The sequence below is a fragment of the Dromiciops gliroides genome, chromosome 4 (genome assembly GCF_019393635.1).
Source record: "Dromiciops gliroides isolate mDroGli1 chromosome 4, mDroGli1.pri, whole genome shotgun sequence".
NCBI classification, from domain to species: Eukaryota; Metazoa; Chordata; class Mammalia; order Microbiotheria; family Microbiotheriidae; genus Dromiciops; species Dromiciops gliroides.
In genome coordinates this window covers 453,111,067-453,127,499 of record NC_057864.1, presented here as the reverse complement: position 1 = coordinate 453,127,499, position 16,433 = coordinate 453,111,067, and the positions used below count along the sequence as shown (strand labels likewise).

Sequence of the window (16,433 nt, the reverse complement as noted above, 5' to 3'; positions counted from 1 at the left end):
TATCAACATAAATCAGACCCATCTGTCTTTCATGCTCTACTATTTCATTGAAGAACACAGGAAGGGGGAAAAAAGATCCCCAAACCTCAAAACCCTCTAATACAAAGGTGGAAAGGAACTATAAATGTTCTACAATCCTACTAAGAATTTGAGTTAAATATATTTTTATTTTAAAATATGCCTGAGCTGCCTAGCCGCATGAAGGAGGTAGGCATGCATGCATACATACACGCTAGGCAATCAGGGAATGAGAAAAAAGTTCATCTATTTCTCTTTTAATATAAAAGGTAGAGGGCAGCTAGGTGGCACAGTGGATAAAGCACTGGCCCTGGATTCAAGAAGACCTGAGTTTAAATCCGGACTCAGACACTTGACACTTACTAGCTGGGTGACCTTGGGCAAATCACTTAACCCTCATTGCCCCGCACCCCCCCAAAAAAAAAGTCAATATAAAAGGTAGAATCTGAAGTCTCTGAATATTAGGGTCATCTAAAGACTCAGTGATAGTAAATTTTATGGTACAACAGAAAAAGTGGGTTTGGAGTTAAAAAACCTTAGTTCTAATCTGAGTTTTACTATTTATTTATTATCTATGTTGGGCAGGTCACCTGTGTGGGCTTCATTTTTCTCATCCATAAAATGAGGGGTTTAGACTAAATGACTTCTTAGATCTACACAATGGATAAAGGGTCAGGCCTGAAGTGAGGAAGACTCATCTTCCTGAATTCAAATCTGGCTTCAGACACTTACTAGCTGTGTGACCCTGGGAAAGTCACTTCACTCTGTTTGCCTCAATTTCCTTATCTGTAAAATGAGCTGGAGAAGGAAATGGCAAACCACTCCAGTGTCTTTACCAAGAAAACCCCAAATGGTATCAGGAAGAGTCAGACACAACTGAAAACAACTGAACAACAACAACAAAATACTTTAAAAGACAAAAAAAAAAAAAAAACCCCACCAAAAATCCACACTGGTTCTCCTACTTGGGGAAAAGTACTAATATGCTATGTATGCTCTAAATTGTTCAAGTACAGTATTATGCAGTGACTACTTTGCTTTCTGAGCAACAAAATTACATATTTTAAATTAGAATATGGCATTCAACATGGACACAATTAAAAATAAAGTAGCTTTCTTCCATTCGAAGGGCTTAAAATTAAAAAATAAACTAAATTTGTTTTTAAAAGGATAAATATGCATCTCAAGCAGCTCAATTTTATGCCAAAATAGAGTCGGAAAAGAATAAGAAATAATCATTTCGATATAAAAAATAAGCCTTTCTTTCAGATCAATTTGAAGAATAATCACTTGCCTTTTCACAAAGATAAAGATAAAATTTAAACCCCAAGCCCTCATCCCTTCAGATAACATAAAACAAAGTACAACAGGAATCTCAGAGGTTTTCAGGGTGAAACTGACAAATATCTGCCACTGGGTGATCTTTTCCAGTTTTCAAAGATTTCCTAAAGCCAACCCTATGACAGCTGTTCAAGAAGCAAGACTGGACATTTCTTCTAAAAGTTACGGGAATGTTCCACAGTGGTAATTCCATTAGGGGGTAATAAGGTCAGAAATCACCATAGTGGTTTTCCCAACCCTACTTCCTTCTTACTTTCTTTTCATGTTGCATTTATCACTACTGGAGACTCTTTGATCAATCAAGATGAAAAAAGCCACTTTAAAAAATGTAACTAAGTATTGAATCTTCTACCAAAAAAAACTAGCTACAAATCTAATTTAGAGGTTGAAAAGAAACCTTGATATATATTTTTTTAAGTTCTGTTTTACTAAGTTTTATGGCTAATGAAGCCAAGGTCATAGACTCAATTCCCATGAACCACTTAGTTTTCTCTATTCAAACTATGGCCACAGTCCTTTAATCCCAGTCAGCCATCTCCCAAACTATGGATCTGGGCAAATCTATCCACATCATTGGAAATCAAACAACTGTCTATTGGTAACAAGTTAACAGCACAAAAAAGAATCTGTCCCGAAGAGATCAAGGAAAGAGGAAAATACCCACATGTACAAAACAGTTCTTTTTGTAGTAGCAAAGAATTGGACATTGAGAGGATACCCATCAATCGGGGAACAGCTAAAAGTTATGGTATATGCATGTGATTGAATACAACTGCACTATAAGAAATGATAAAGGGAAGAACACATCAGAAAAGTTTGGGAAGACATATATGAACTGATGCAAAGTGAAATAAGCAGAACCAGGAAAATAATTTATATGATAACAGCAATATTATGAAGATAATGAACTTTGAAAAACTTAGTAACTGATCACAATGACTAAATTCAATTCCAAAGGACTTATGACCAAACATGCTATGTACCTCCAAAAAGAGAGCAAATGAATTAAGAATGCAAACTGAAATTTTCTTTTCGGACACGGCTAATGCAGGAATTTCTTTTGCACAATTCTATGTAAGGGATTTTGTTTTTCTTGTCATCTCAATAGGTGGTAGAGGAGAAGGGAAAGGGAAAGAATTTGGAACTGAAAATTAAATTAAATTAAAAAATAAAAAAGAACTTGTTATTTTAGATACAGTTGTTTAACAATCAACTCTTTCAGTGCAAACTTATCTTAAGTTGAGCAATTAGAAATGACAACCACACTCTGAGGTACTAAGGCACACACTTAATATGCCTATGGTACAGAACTAAATGGGACAGAAACATACATTTTTTTAAGTCACAAACATACATAATTGCTAATTAGAACATAAAGACCTAAGCTACAATAGTCCACCAACCAAGTGATTCAACAAAGAAAATTCAGTTTTATATTTTCACTGAGATCAATACAAGTAAAAATAACACAACTCAGGATGAAATTTAGATAGTACAATGAACAAGACATACTTTCAAAACTTAGAAAACCCAAAGTAACCAAAGTGTGAGAGAAAAACTGCCTCTTTATAAGACACAAGATACAAACCCACTGCCCTAACAACCCATAGATTACTAAATGTTCCGCTGCTACTCATTCAAACATTTATTAAGCACCTGTTATGTACAGAGCACTGTCTCTGCCCTTAAGGGAATTTACAGTCTAGAGCAAGGAGATGAAATACAAACACAAATAACCTTAACATACAATAGTACAGGCGTGCATTAAAGGTGAGGGAAAATTTCACGGAGAAGAGAGCATTAGGGTTGGGCTTCAAAGGGCAGAGGAATCCAACAGGTGAAAATTGAGGAGGAAAGGTAATTGAGGCACAGGGAAAAACCATGAGCAAAATTAGGGAAAGAGGAGAGCAGAGAGTTCAGTTTAAGTGAGGCTGAGAGTATGTGCTCAGGCACAATATATTCCTCGAAAGGTACAGTAGCATCCAGATAGGGAGCACTTAAAATAAAAAAGTCTGAAATGTACTTGGGAGGAAACTAGAAGTTATTAAAGAGCTTTGAAAAGAGGAATAACATAAATCTCTTTATAAGGAAGACTTGTAAAAAGACCTGTAGCAGTATGGACAGATTAGGAAGAGGTTGCTGGAGTAAAAGCAGGAAGAACTAATGAAAGACTATTATATTAGAATGATCAAGGTTGATTCAGAAGAAGAGGGGAGAAAATGCATATCTGACCCTTCTTATCAGAGATGGGGGGCTGTGGGCATGGTACATTGCAGACTTGGCTAATCTGTTGGTTAGTTTTACTAAACTGCTTTTCCCCTGTATCCTTTTTATTCTTTGTTATAAAGGATGATTCTGAGTTGGGGGAAAGGGAAAGCTTTATTTGTAAATAAAAGTGATGCAAAAGCAAGATTTCAATAAAAAAATTTTAAAATAAAAACAAAAAAGGAGGGTATTACAATAATTAAGGCAGGTATTTCTAAGATCCTGTGTTCATAATAGAAACTGGGGATGAGAAAGAAGATACAGAAGGAATTGGTAACTGATTGCTTATGGATTGAAGGAAAAGGAGAAGTCAAAAATAGTCCCCAAGTTTTGAAAATGGAAGACCGAATTAATGGTGATGCTACTAGCACTAACAAACAGTAAGGTCAGAAGGTAAACCAGGCTTCAAAGAAATGATAATAAAGCTCTGATTTGGACATGTTGAATTCAACATTGTTGTCAGTGGGACATCAAAATGGAGATGTCTTGTCGGCACTGGAGATGTGAGAATGGAGCACAGAAGAGGTCAGGGCTATAGATACACGACTGAGCCCCTTTTGTTCAAGTGGTAGTTGAGGCCAATGTAATGAATGAGATTAACAATGGAAAGAGAAGGCCAAGGACTGATCAGAAACATCCACATTAATTACATGGTAAGTGGATAAGGGGCTAACAAAGAAGCTATATGTGTAGTTAGAGGCAGGGGAACCAAGAGAGACGGCTGTGTCTTTGAACTCAAAGGAAAAGATGGCTTCAGTAGAAAGAGATGAAGATCAGTATCAAGTTTAGAAAGATCATGAAGAAAGGTCATGGGTGAACTTCTAGAGAGCAGTTTCAGTAAAATGATAAGAACAGAAATTATAGTCCAGGGGACTGAAGGGAGAAAAGATGATGAGGAAATGGAAGTATCTGTTTGGAGGCAGCTAAGGTTCTAAACTAGGTCTTCTCTCTCAATACTCAGTAAGTTCATCACCTCCCACAGGTTCAAGAATTTTCTTTCTTTCTTTTTTTTTTTTTGCAGGGCAATGAGGGTTAAGTGACTTGCCCAGGGTCTATTAAGTGTCAAGTGTCTGAGGCTGGATTTGAACTCAGGTCCTCCTGAATCCAGGGCCAGTGCTTTATCCACTGTGCCACCTAGCTGCCTCCCAGTTCAAAAATTTTCTATAGAGAAGTGACTCCCAAACTTAATCTTGCTCCTTATGTCCAGTATCACATCACCAATTACCAATTTGATATTGTTGTGATATCACCATACTGATTTTCCACAGGAATCTCAAACTCAGCACATCTAAATCATAATATACTCCCTAAACTCAACCTCTTCTAAACTTCCCTATTTCTGTTGCAAGAATCATCATCCTTTCAGTCACTCAGCTATGTAACCACAGAGTCACATTAATTCCCCTTCCCTCATATGCAATCAGCTACTAAGTTGTATTGATATCACAACCACATCTCTCGAATCCACCCTTTTCTCTCCACTCACACTGCTATCACCACCACTCCAGTTCAAGACCTCATTACCTCTCTCCTGAACCATTACAAGAACCTCTTAAATGGAACTCCAACCTTCCAGTCTCTCCCTGTCCAATCTAACCTCAACATAGTTGCCAAAATAATATTTCTAATGCATAAATCTGACAATGTCACTCCCTGGCTCAAACTTTAATGATTCTCTTTTACTTTTAGAATACAATACAAACCCTTTAGAATCTAGCTCTATTCTATCATATCTTTCTGTCTGTCTCTTACTCTTTCTCTCACACACACACAGACACACAAAATTCCAGTGGCTCACTGTCACCTCCGGGATGAAATATAAAAATCCTCTGGCATTCAAAGATCTTCCTAACCTGACCTCCCCTCTACCTTTCTAGGCTCCTTACACCCCACCATGTACTCTGAGATCCAGTGACACTGGCCTCCTTATGGTCCTTGAACAAGACACCCTCACCTGCCAACTCCAGGCATTTTCACTGGCTGTCCCTCATACTACCTGATATGCTCCCTCTTGACTTCCCTGAACTCCTTCAAGTCCTGGCTAAAATCCCACCTTCAACAGGAAGCCTCTGTCTTAAATTCAAGTAACTTACCCCTATTATTTCCAACTTAACCTGTCTATATCTCATTTGTACAGAGTTGTCTGTGCCATTAGATTGTAAACTCCATGAGAGCAAGGACTGTCTTCTGTTCTCCTTTGCATAGCCTGCACTTAGTACAATGTCTGGCCCATAACTGGCACTTACAAAATGTTTACTGACTGACCAACTTCCCAGGCTTATTGCACAATATGTTCCCTTACATTTGGTCTACTCCCTCTTCCCCTAAGTCAGCACTCAATCTTCTGCCTCGGTGCCTTGGAGCACATGCTGTTTCTGCTGCCTGAAATGTCCTCCTCTTTTCTCTGTCACAGAATCTATAAATTTCTTCAAGGGTCAGCTTATATGGCACTTCCCATGCAAAGCCTTTGGAAAAGTTAACACTGTTTGCTCCTTCCTCCAAAAATCATCACATATATTCTTGTTTACATCTCCTTGACGACAGAGACTGTTTTTTGTTTTGTCTTGGTATCCCCAATTGGCCCTGGGTACTTTAGAAGGCACTTAATATAAGCTTGTTGGCTTGAGCTTGGACAATTTTGTCAAGAAAAATCACAACAGACAATAAAAAAAATTCTATGAAGAATCACTGTACACCCATCGAATTGGCAAAATACTAAAAGAAAAGATTCAGTGTTGGTAGAGCTGTGGCAAAACTGGCACACTAATTCACTGCTGGTCCAACTGTCCCTTGGCACAGTCATGCTGGAAAACAAACTAGAATTATACAGAAAAGTCACAAAATTGTTTACTACCTTTTACCCAAAGACTGTACAAGTAGGTTTATATCACAGAGTTTACTGAAAGCAAGAAAAGACTTATTTGTACAAACATAATGGCATGAGTACTATCTCTAAGAGCAAAACATTGAAAACAAAGAGTGTGCCCAATGACTGGAGAATAGTTAAGTTGTAGTAAATGAATGTATGTAATATTATTATACCATATGAACCGAATAAATAGGAAGAATTCAAAGAAATATAGGAAGATTTGTATGAAGTTACATTGAACCCTGAAGAAAGCAGAACCCATAGGACAAGACAGATGATGATTACAAGTCTATCAATGAAGACAATTTTAAACAGCAACACAACTTAGATGTTATGGCATAGTGAATAGAGTGATGGACTTGGAGTCAGGAAGACCTGAGTTTGAATCCTACCTCAGACATGAGCTATGAGACCCTGGACAAGTCACTTAAACTCTGTATGCCTCAGCTTCTTCATTTGTAAAATGGGGATAATAGCACCTACCTCGAGGACTGTTGTGAAGATTATGTGAGATGATATGTGTAAACTTTGTAAACCTTAAGGAGCTACATAAATGTTCACTATTTTTATTAACATTATTTTTTAAAGCTGTGGACATTGGTACTAAAGCTGTTACATATCCTTCCCCTCTTAATGAGCAGTCAATTATGCAAGGGTAATGTCAATTTCAATCATTCTTTTTGTTCTCTCATTTTCAGGATTCTAAATTGTGAGGGACTGACCTGTATATCTCTCAGGGTTTATATGATGCACTGAGACACAGAAACTTAAGCAATGAAGAATAGAGAAATAGGATTGTAGTCATATAGGGCAAAAGGATCCAAAGCAAGACTTTTTTTAAAGTTTGGAGTGACCTAAGTAGGTTTATAGGTAGGTAGGAAAAAGAATCAATGAAGAAAGACCTCGAAGTGGGCAGCTAGGTGGTGTAGTGTATATAAAGCATTGGCCCTGGATTCAGGAGGACCTGAGATCAAATCTGGCCTTAGACACTTGATACTGACTAGTTGTGGTGTGACCCTGGGCAAGTCACTTAACCCTCACTGCCCCACCCCTCCAAAAAAAAAATTTGAAGAAACATAAGAGAAAGGGAGAGAGGAAGAGGGAGAGAGAAAAAGAGAATGAGAATGAATGTGTACTAACAGCAACAACCTGGAGAAAATGGGAAAGTATGGGATCAAGAGGCACTCAACTTAGTATATAGTAGGAAAACTTCTATGAGAGGGAAAAAAAGAGGAGTGAGAAGCTTAATGATAGTGAGAGGCTTAGAAAAACAAAGTAGGGAAGGTGAGGGAATACACATCAAATGTCTAATCTGCAGGAGAATCTAGAAGTCCAATGTTTTCAAAACTTCCATTCTCAAAACTGGATAGTGAAAAAAGTGTTTTCATTTAATAAGTCTCTTTGCTTAAATATACCAGACAACAGAACTCAACACAAAAACGCATAGTACCTTCCAAAAATACCCCAACGCTATTTTTTAAAAAGTCAATCTAGTTAAGCTATTGCATATTTCTGTAAGGTGACTTTCTGGCAGGCAGCCCTCCTTGCAACCAGCTGAGAGAATAACTGCATAAGCAAATGCCACCATGCTCCTGGAGGTCATTCTGTACTTTTCCAAAGTGCAATAAGCTAATAACTTATGTCTCAAGTCCCCAGAAGATACAGACCTCTTTTTGAAGTCTTACTATGAGGTCTGGCAATCATGGCTGAAGAGTTTCAGGTAGCTTAAATAACAACAAATCACTGAGAAGGAGATGTTTCTATTACAGTGAAAGTGCACAGTTGAGAAGAAAACAAGCAGTACTCATACAAATCATAAATCCTTATTTCTTGCTCAGGTCCTCAAGTACCCTGCAGATTAAGTCTATTTCCTCCACTATTAGTTGGTAGGGACCAAAAGAATTAGTAATTACCAATGAATTCCAAATGTATGTGTATTACCTAGTACCTGACTCATTCCACACTAGAAAACTTCACCTTCTTAGTATTATGGATGACGTTTCAAGCAAAGAGAATCAACTTTGTTGTCATCATTAATCTTTACATTTGTTTGAAGTGTTTTTCTTTGACTTTCATTATGAAATTGAACGTAGGAGAGGCAAGCGACCCTTGGTGTTAAAATAGATCACTTTCTGTCTTTAATTTTTTAAACTCCCACCAATATGCAACATGCCAAAAGGAAAAGGATTAAAGGAAACATTTCTGAGTTAAAGAAATAGATCCAGGGGCAGCTAGGTGGCACAGTGGATAGAACACCGGCCCTGGAGTCAGGAGGACCTGAGTTCAAATCCGATCTCAGACACTTAACACTTACTAGCTGTGTGACCCTGGGCAAGTCACTTAACACCAATTGCCTCACTAAAAAAAAAAAAAAAAATAGATCCAGAGAGTAGTCAGCAAAGATGTGACAGGGCCACAAAGGGAGAAGGCACCAGATCCTGCATCTACAGACTGCAGAAACTGACATCTTACTTCTATTCCGAAGGAATTCCAAAATCAGATTATAGTAATTCGGGGTTTGAAACATATAGTAAGACTCAAATTGCTCTCCCCTAGATGCCCTCTTAAATCTAAGTGTCAGATTTGAAAAGCCAAGGAAATCAAACCTGAGACAATACAAGAAACCAAACATTGAAATTCTTGAATCTAGTTCAATCTTGAGAAAGCTACTTAAGACTCCTTATGCCATAATTTCCCCTTCTGGCAAAAAAGAGACCAATCACCCTCCCTGATATCATAGACATAGAGCCATGTTCTGTCATTCACATACAAAATAAATGGTAGTGAGCTACTATTCACTCCCTTAAACAAATATTTACCAAATGTCCTATGGAGAACACTGTGGTAGGTGCTGAGGAAGACACAAAATTTGACACATTTCCTGTCCTTACAGAGCTTACAGTCAAGGCGAGGAATAAGATACAAATCCAAATGCCTCAAATACACTATATTACCTAACTACATGAGAGTTACAAAATCGAGTGCTATGTAAGGTACAAAGGGGAAGGTCAATACTAGATGCAACTCAGAGAAGGGTTTTATGGAAAAGGAGGCATTTGAGTTAGACTTAAAAGGATGGATAGTAATTCAACAGGCATAGCATGGTGGGAAGGGGGGAAGAAGGAAATGAAAACATTCCAGGCATAGGGAATAACATGAAAAAAGGTACAGAGGTGGGGCATTACAGGCTGTGTTCTGGGTTCAGTGTAATCCAGTCTGAGGTAAATAACAAGTACAAAAGAAGATAATCATAAGACTGGAGAAAGGAGATGACAAAGCACACCATTAAAGGAGCCACGATGAGCTGTGCCACCCACATCCTGACCATGTGGTGCTGGACTCAAACAGAGCCATATTTCTGGATATGACCAAGGTGGGAATTTGTTTTGCTTGACTGTGTATATCTATTACAAGGGTTTTGTTTTTCATTTTTCCCCCTCAATGGTGAAGGAGAGAAAATAAAATTTTTGCACTTTGAAATCATCTTAAAAATAAAGATAAGATAGCACCAAATTGTGGTGTGCCCTGAATGCCAAACAACGGAGTCTAAATTTTACCTGGTATACAATAAGGAATCAGCAAAGATTTGAAGCCAAAGACAATTAGAGATTGGAGATGTAGTGTACAAGTGCAATCTAAAGGGCTTGGTCACTAGATAGATATGAACACAGAGAAAGAAAAAAGTACAAGATAATCCCAAGGTTTCAAACATGAGAGTCTACGTGACTGATAAAATCCAATATTAGAAATAATGGAGTTGGAAAAACAATCTGGTGTAGGGAGAAACAGTACAAGCTTAATTGAGGAATTGAGCTTGAGATACCAGAGCACATCCAGGGGAAAATATCCTAGAAGAAGATGGAGGTGTGGGTCTGGAGCTCAGAAGTCAGGTCCAGACTGAAAACAGAGGTGGGAGAGTCAATTGCTATGAGAGAGCAGTTGAAGCCATGGGAGTGAATTAGTTTGCTAAGGGAGAGAATATGGAGAGAAAACAGGACCACTGGAAAGACCCTTGGGAAACACTCACATCAAGGAGTTGGTAGAGTATCTCCCTTGAGCTATTTTTCTACTTGTGAGGATATAGGACTATATACCTAAGGCATTTTTCCTGTCTAACAGTATTCACTTTCAGGAGAGTTAGTCAGGATTAGGGGTACAGTAAAGTTAACCTGACAAACTTTAGATTCATTAATACTAAATTCTAACCAAATGAGCTTTAACAAGCATAGGACAGAACCAGTGCAGTTAAATAGCAAAGATGTGCACGGGTTTTAAGCATCACAATGAATTCACTGTGTCAATTAAGTCACTTTGCTTCTGTCAGATCATAGGAATTCCCAATGAGACTCATTTCAGAAGTAATTTGTTGCCTTAGGGGACACGTTAACAAGTCCACATCAGAAACAAACTGGAGACACCATCTGAAAGCAAGGTGTCCCAAGCCAATGTGACTGGAAAGAGAACTGGTCCCAGCATACCACCTTATCCATACACAGAGGTAAATGTACATATACTCACAACTGGCCTCCTCCTAGTCTTAGTACTGCTATGGGAGCTGATTCTGAAAGGAAAGTACAGGCTATTTCTGGATTTAGTTTTATTGTTTTCCACTCTCCCTACAAAACTAAGTTACTTCCTGGGTTTATAATTATGATGGATATAGTTCCTTCACTAGCAGTCATTTGAGTGACGTTAACAAGAACACAAAATACCTATTTAAGTTGTCTGTCTTACACAACTTAGAAAATAATTAAGAGGATAAAGACATAAACACAAAGCTATTAAATTATCTCCAGTAATTGACTGGCCACCAAATTTCTCCTTTTACCTGAGTTTACAAAGACATGCCGGACTCCAAAGAGGTCAAAACGGTGTGTCATTATCAAGAATGGTAGGAGAACCCAATAAACCAACTAAATTCTGTACCACACTTTTTCTACAAAGTCAAGGAACTTTGTTCAGAGCAAAACAAACAAATAAATACAATGATGGTTTAGCATCTTAGATCATGGAAGTGATACAGGTGGAGCTACCAAAGTCAAGTTAATCTTGATACTACAGTCAGTTTACTTTCCTGTTCTATGCAATATTTAACTGCTTTTCTACTCAGACTAGGAACATAACAATTAAATCCATTTTCTAAATAGAGCCTTGGTTCCTTCTGGCATTTCCCACAGTGCACATAACAATAAGGACTGAATTCAGAATCCCAGTCATATAACAGATATTTCCTTCTGTCAAAATTAACTGGAGAGCAGGAATCATGCCACACTGGAGGAAGCAGCTTTTAAGAGGCCCTACTCAGTTAGGATTTTGTTCTTGAACTTGACTTGTAATGGATACTTCTCAAAGAGCAATCAGCCATCTTTTCCCCCACAGACACTTTTATAGAGTGAAGCCAAAAAAAAAAATTTATGACCAGGGAATTCTCTTTAAAATTAACTGACTCTTTAAAAATTAGCTTTCAGTAGGCATCTTCCCAATGCTTCACTTTTTATTCAGGGGTAAAAGATCTGAGATAAAAGGTACATTTTCTTATGTATTACCACAGACAAACACTACGGTGACTGGCAATCACCCATCTCAATAGGACTCCAATCAACTAATCCAACATGATGAAGCATTGGCATGACCTTCACTTACTATATTAACAAACCTACTGATTCTGAAGGCTGCAAACTCTACCCCCCAAAGACCAGATCTGCCTAAAAAGCACATACCCAAGAGACTACGACAAGTCACCAAGTGACAAGGATAAGCCCTCAAAATAAGGAGGAAAAGCACCCATTCCATTTCCAAAGCACAAATTCCATTTCCAAAGCCTTCCTCAAGGCAACAAGAAATCAGTCAAGAACCTTTATAAATGCAATAATACAAAGAAAACTAACCTAAAGTCAACAGTTCTTTCCCATACTATCACCGTGCAAAGACATTTATTTTGGTTCTATTTTTTGGATGCACTCTTTACTCTTTAGCCTGTGGGTGCATTCACATCAGAGGAAAGAGACACTCAATTATGTTACATTGGGAAAGATTACAAGATGGAAACTAAGTTTGCTCAACAGGAAGGCTTTGAGTTTGCAGTAAAGATTTAGAGCCCAGAAGTCCTGTTCATAATGCAATATACCAAACCCTCCAACAGAACAATCTCCTAAATCAGATACTATTTTGTAGAGAAGGAGAAAGTGATCCATGGTGGCTAAACGTGACTCAAACACTATACCATATCCCAGTATAAAAAGGGCCTTTGGGAATATTGTTTTTAGTTAACAATTTCACTTACATTCAAACTAGCACACTTTTTAATCCTAAATTATAAGTTCCTCTGCCCACTCATACCACCACAAATTGTCCAAACTGTATAAAAATGAAAAACACAACAGTAATTCTATTGAAAAAAAGAACAAACAGCATAAAGAGAAAAAAAACAACTTAGTTATGTGGACACTCACAGGATCAAGATATAAATGGAAGCATAATTCAAACCACAGCTACACAATGATTACCTATCCTCAGCCCTGACCCCACTTGAGATGTCAACAAGCAAAGCTTTTCTGAACAAGATATGATAGGCCAAAGAACCTATCTAAAAGATAGAGGAGTGCTCTTAAATATTTTACAGAGGAAGAACTGGAATACTTCTGGGAGTAAGCATATAAATTTTTATAAGAAAATAAGCATGTTCACCAACCCTGATCAAAAGCAGGAAACGAAATTCTTGCTGTCCTTCCTCTGGCAACCAAACATTCCCCTTAAGAAGTCGAATCTACCCATACACACCAAAATATCCATAGCTACGCTTTCTGTGATAGCAAGAACAAGGTAGATTCCCATGAACTAGAAGAGAGCTAAACAAATGTGGCACATAAATGTGATGGAATATTATTGTACCATAAGAAATGAACATGAATTCTAAAAATCTTGGGAAGATTTACTCTCCAAGGGACTCTTTTTTTTTTTTTGGTGGGGCAATGAGGGTTAAGTGACTTGCCTAGGGTCACACAGCTAGTGTCAAGTGTCTGAGGCCAGATTTGAACTCAGGTCCTCCTGACTCCAGGGCTGGTGCTTTATCTACTGCATTACCTAGCTGCCCCCGCTTGGGAAGATTTAAAAGAACTGATGTTGACTCTGAAGGAAGTAGAATCAGAAAAAAACAATATATGTGATTAAGATGATATAACTGGAAAGAACAAAGACAAAAGAAAACATAACTGAAGGACAGGTGATTATGATGACTAAGCCTGGTCCCAAAGAAGGGATGAGAAACTGTGGATATGGAAGAGTGTATATATAATAGGGTCAGAGTCAGTTGAAGTACAGGTTAATTTTGCTGAACTTTCTTTTTCCTTTTTTTATAATCCTGTGTTTAGAAGAATGATGAAGGGATATATTCAGAAATGAAGGAGATGTAAAAACAAAAAATATCAATACTTTTTTTCAAAAAGTGGGGGGGGGAAGGGGCAGCTAGGTGGCGCAGTGGATAGAGCACCGGCCCTGGAGTCAGGAGTACCTGAGTTCAAATCCAGCCTCAGACACTTAACACTTACTAGCTGTGTGACCCTGGGCAAGTCACTTAACCCCAATTGCCTCACTAAAAAAAAAAAAAAGTTGGGGGGGGTGCAGCTAGGTGGCGAAGTGGATAGAGCACCAGCCCTGGAGTCAGGAGGATCTGAGTTCAAATTTGGTCTCAGACACTTGACACTTACTAGCAAGTCACTTAACCTTCATTGCCCTGAAAAAAAAATAAAAAATTTTTAAAATAAAATAAAATAAAAAGGGGGGGGGAGGTCAGGTCTACCTAGTAATTGATTTATTACTCTTACTCAGCATGACCAAGGAAGGTACAAGAAAGGACAAGATTTGAATTTGGAACAGTGGAAGGAAGTTGTATATAGATGAGGTTTCAAGAAGGTTTCCCAATTTGTTCAGTTCTGTGATGCAATTGCCACTTTTTTCCTTTATATGGTGCCCAGGGAAACGTTGTGGATTTTGAAAATCAAAAGTAAATGCAAATAAACCTAACATGAACTTCCACAGGGAAAGGAAACTGACACCTCCCAAGGGCTGCTGACAGGAGAGGATAAGAGGCATAGATTTTCTATAGCCTGGAAAGAACAGAATTCTGGGCTCAAGTAATGGAAAAAGAAAGATCACCATTGCAATAAAGGTCTTAGTGCCCTGAACCCCATGAGATTAATATATTGGTATAGGAGGCTGGGGCAGGACTGTTTGCAAAGCAGTTGAAAGTAGAGGAAAAAGAAAACATTCATCTATCCAGGGAGAAGGTAGAACTCCTAACATCCTACTTTCTTAGGTAGGTCACTATCACCGAGGTAGGAAGGATGAGGAACTTAAGCTTAGGGGAAAGTGCCACAGAAAGAGCCAACTGTTTAAGGAGGGAGAGGCCACTCCATTCCCCAGACACACCTTCAGGATACGGTCTGCCTCTTAAACCCTGGCCTAACCAACAGTTCTACCAGGTGAAGGCCTGAAGGCAGGGAGGGACTTCTGTGATTGAAAGCAAATTTAGGAAGACTTGAAGCAAAGCCCGAATATTCTACTAAAGGAGGAGGACGCAAGCCAGTCTGAGCAGGATGTTCGAGAGAAAAGGAGTGAGGAACACAGGCAATACAGAAAGAGTAGTGAAGGACATATCGGGGAAGGGAATGGAGGCGATGGGAGTACTACACCCAAAACACAGATGAGCCCTAAACACACACACTTTCTAAACCTTCCAATATAAATCTAATCCCCTGCCGTTCTGATGTAAAATGGGATTGACCATGCAACAGTCCCCAAAGTGTCGGGGCTGCAATAAGGCTGATGAAGTGGAGAACTTGGAAAGGCATGGGCTGCAGTGGAGGGGGAGGGAAGGGCCGAAACTGTGCAGAAAGGCAAAGGCACGAAACTTGAAGACTGGGGGGTGGGGGAAGAGAAGAACAGGATGTAGGGCAGGGGAATGGGAAAGGCCACCCGGCACAAGTAGGGACCCAGGGTGCCCAAAAGGAGGACCGAAACACAGACAAAAGGAAGTCCAGGGAGGGTACCGGAGTGGAAGGGCAGCGGAAGGGATGCCAAGGCAGAAGAGGGCTCCAAGGAGAAGGGAGAGGACGGCCAGGAGCACACGCGGGGGGCACGGGGGAACGACTGGCTGTCACGGCACTGGGAGGAGGCACGAGCGAAGGGGGACGACGGGCGGAAAAGCGCAGGCATCGAGGCTGGGGGTCCTGCCCAAGTGGCCCCCCCACGGGGGTCAGAGGGATGGGCCCGGCCAGGGTCTGGGGGGTGTCCCCGGCCGCGGCTGGGGGCAGGGTGGGCGCCGTCCGGGGAGCGCCGCAGAGACGGAGCCCCGGGGGGCGGGGGCGGGGCGGGGGATGGGGCCGGGGCCCCGATACTCACACCTCCAGGATGCGGTCCCCCTTGCGCACCCCGGCCCGGTCGGCCGCCCCCCCGGGCAGCACGGCGCTCACATGCTGCAGCGGCGCGTACAGCTCCCCGTTGATGCTCCGCAGCTGCCCGCCCTCGCTCACTTGGCCCCGCACGTTGAAGCCATAGCCGGACTCGGACTTGACGATGCGCACCACCCGCGGGCCGCCCCCGCCGCCGTTCCCGGCGCCCAGGAGCCCGGACCCGCCGCCGCCGCCGCCGCCGCCGTTCCGCTGAGGGGCTGAAGGGTGAATCCCTTCCCCGTCCTCGTCCGCCATCTTGCGAGCGAGCGAGCGAGCGAGAGAGCCGTACCCCCGCCCCCTCCCCAGCCCGGTCCTCCCCCTCCTTCACACGCTCCCTCCCCTCAGGCGGCCGAGCCAGCGAGCGAGCGAGCGCGCACGCCCAGCCTATGGCGTTCACTGAGCAGGAATGGGAGAGGAGGACTGTTGGGCGGCGCGAGGCCTCCCGGGAAATGTAGTGTATACCGGGAGCGTTCCGTGTGGGGGAGGTTGGG

At 40.6% G+C, this 16,433-nt stretch overlaps 1 protein-coding gene across 2 annotated transcripts in view; it reads right to left on the bottom strand.

The window, feature by feature from the left end:
* The window catches only part of SNX27 (sorting nexin 27), a 71,056-nt gene extending 54,859 nt beyond the window's left edge, over positions 1-16,197 (bottom strand). For both annotated transcript variants that reach the window (XM_044002334.1, XM_044002333.1), the window contains exon 1: positions 15,893-16,197. In XM_044002334.1, coding sequence (XP_043858269.1) covers positions 15,893-16,197 — 305 coding nt within the window. The remainder of the gene's footprint in view (positions 1-15,892) is intronic.
* Positions 16,198-16,433: the final 236 nt, after the last annotated feature.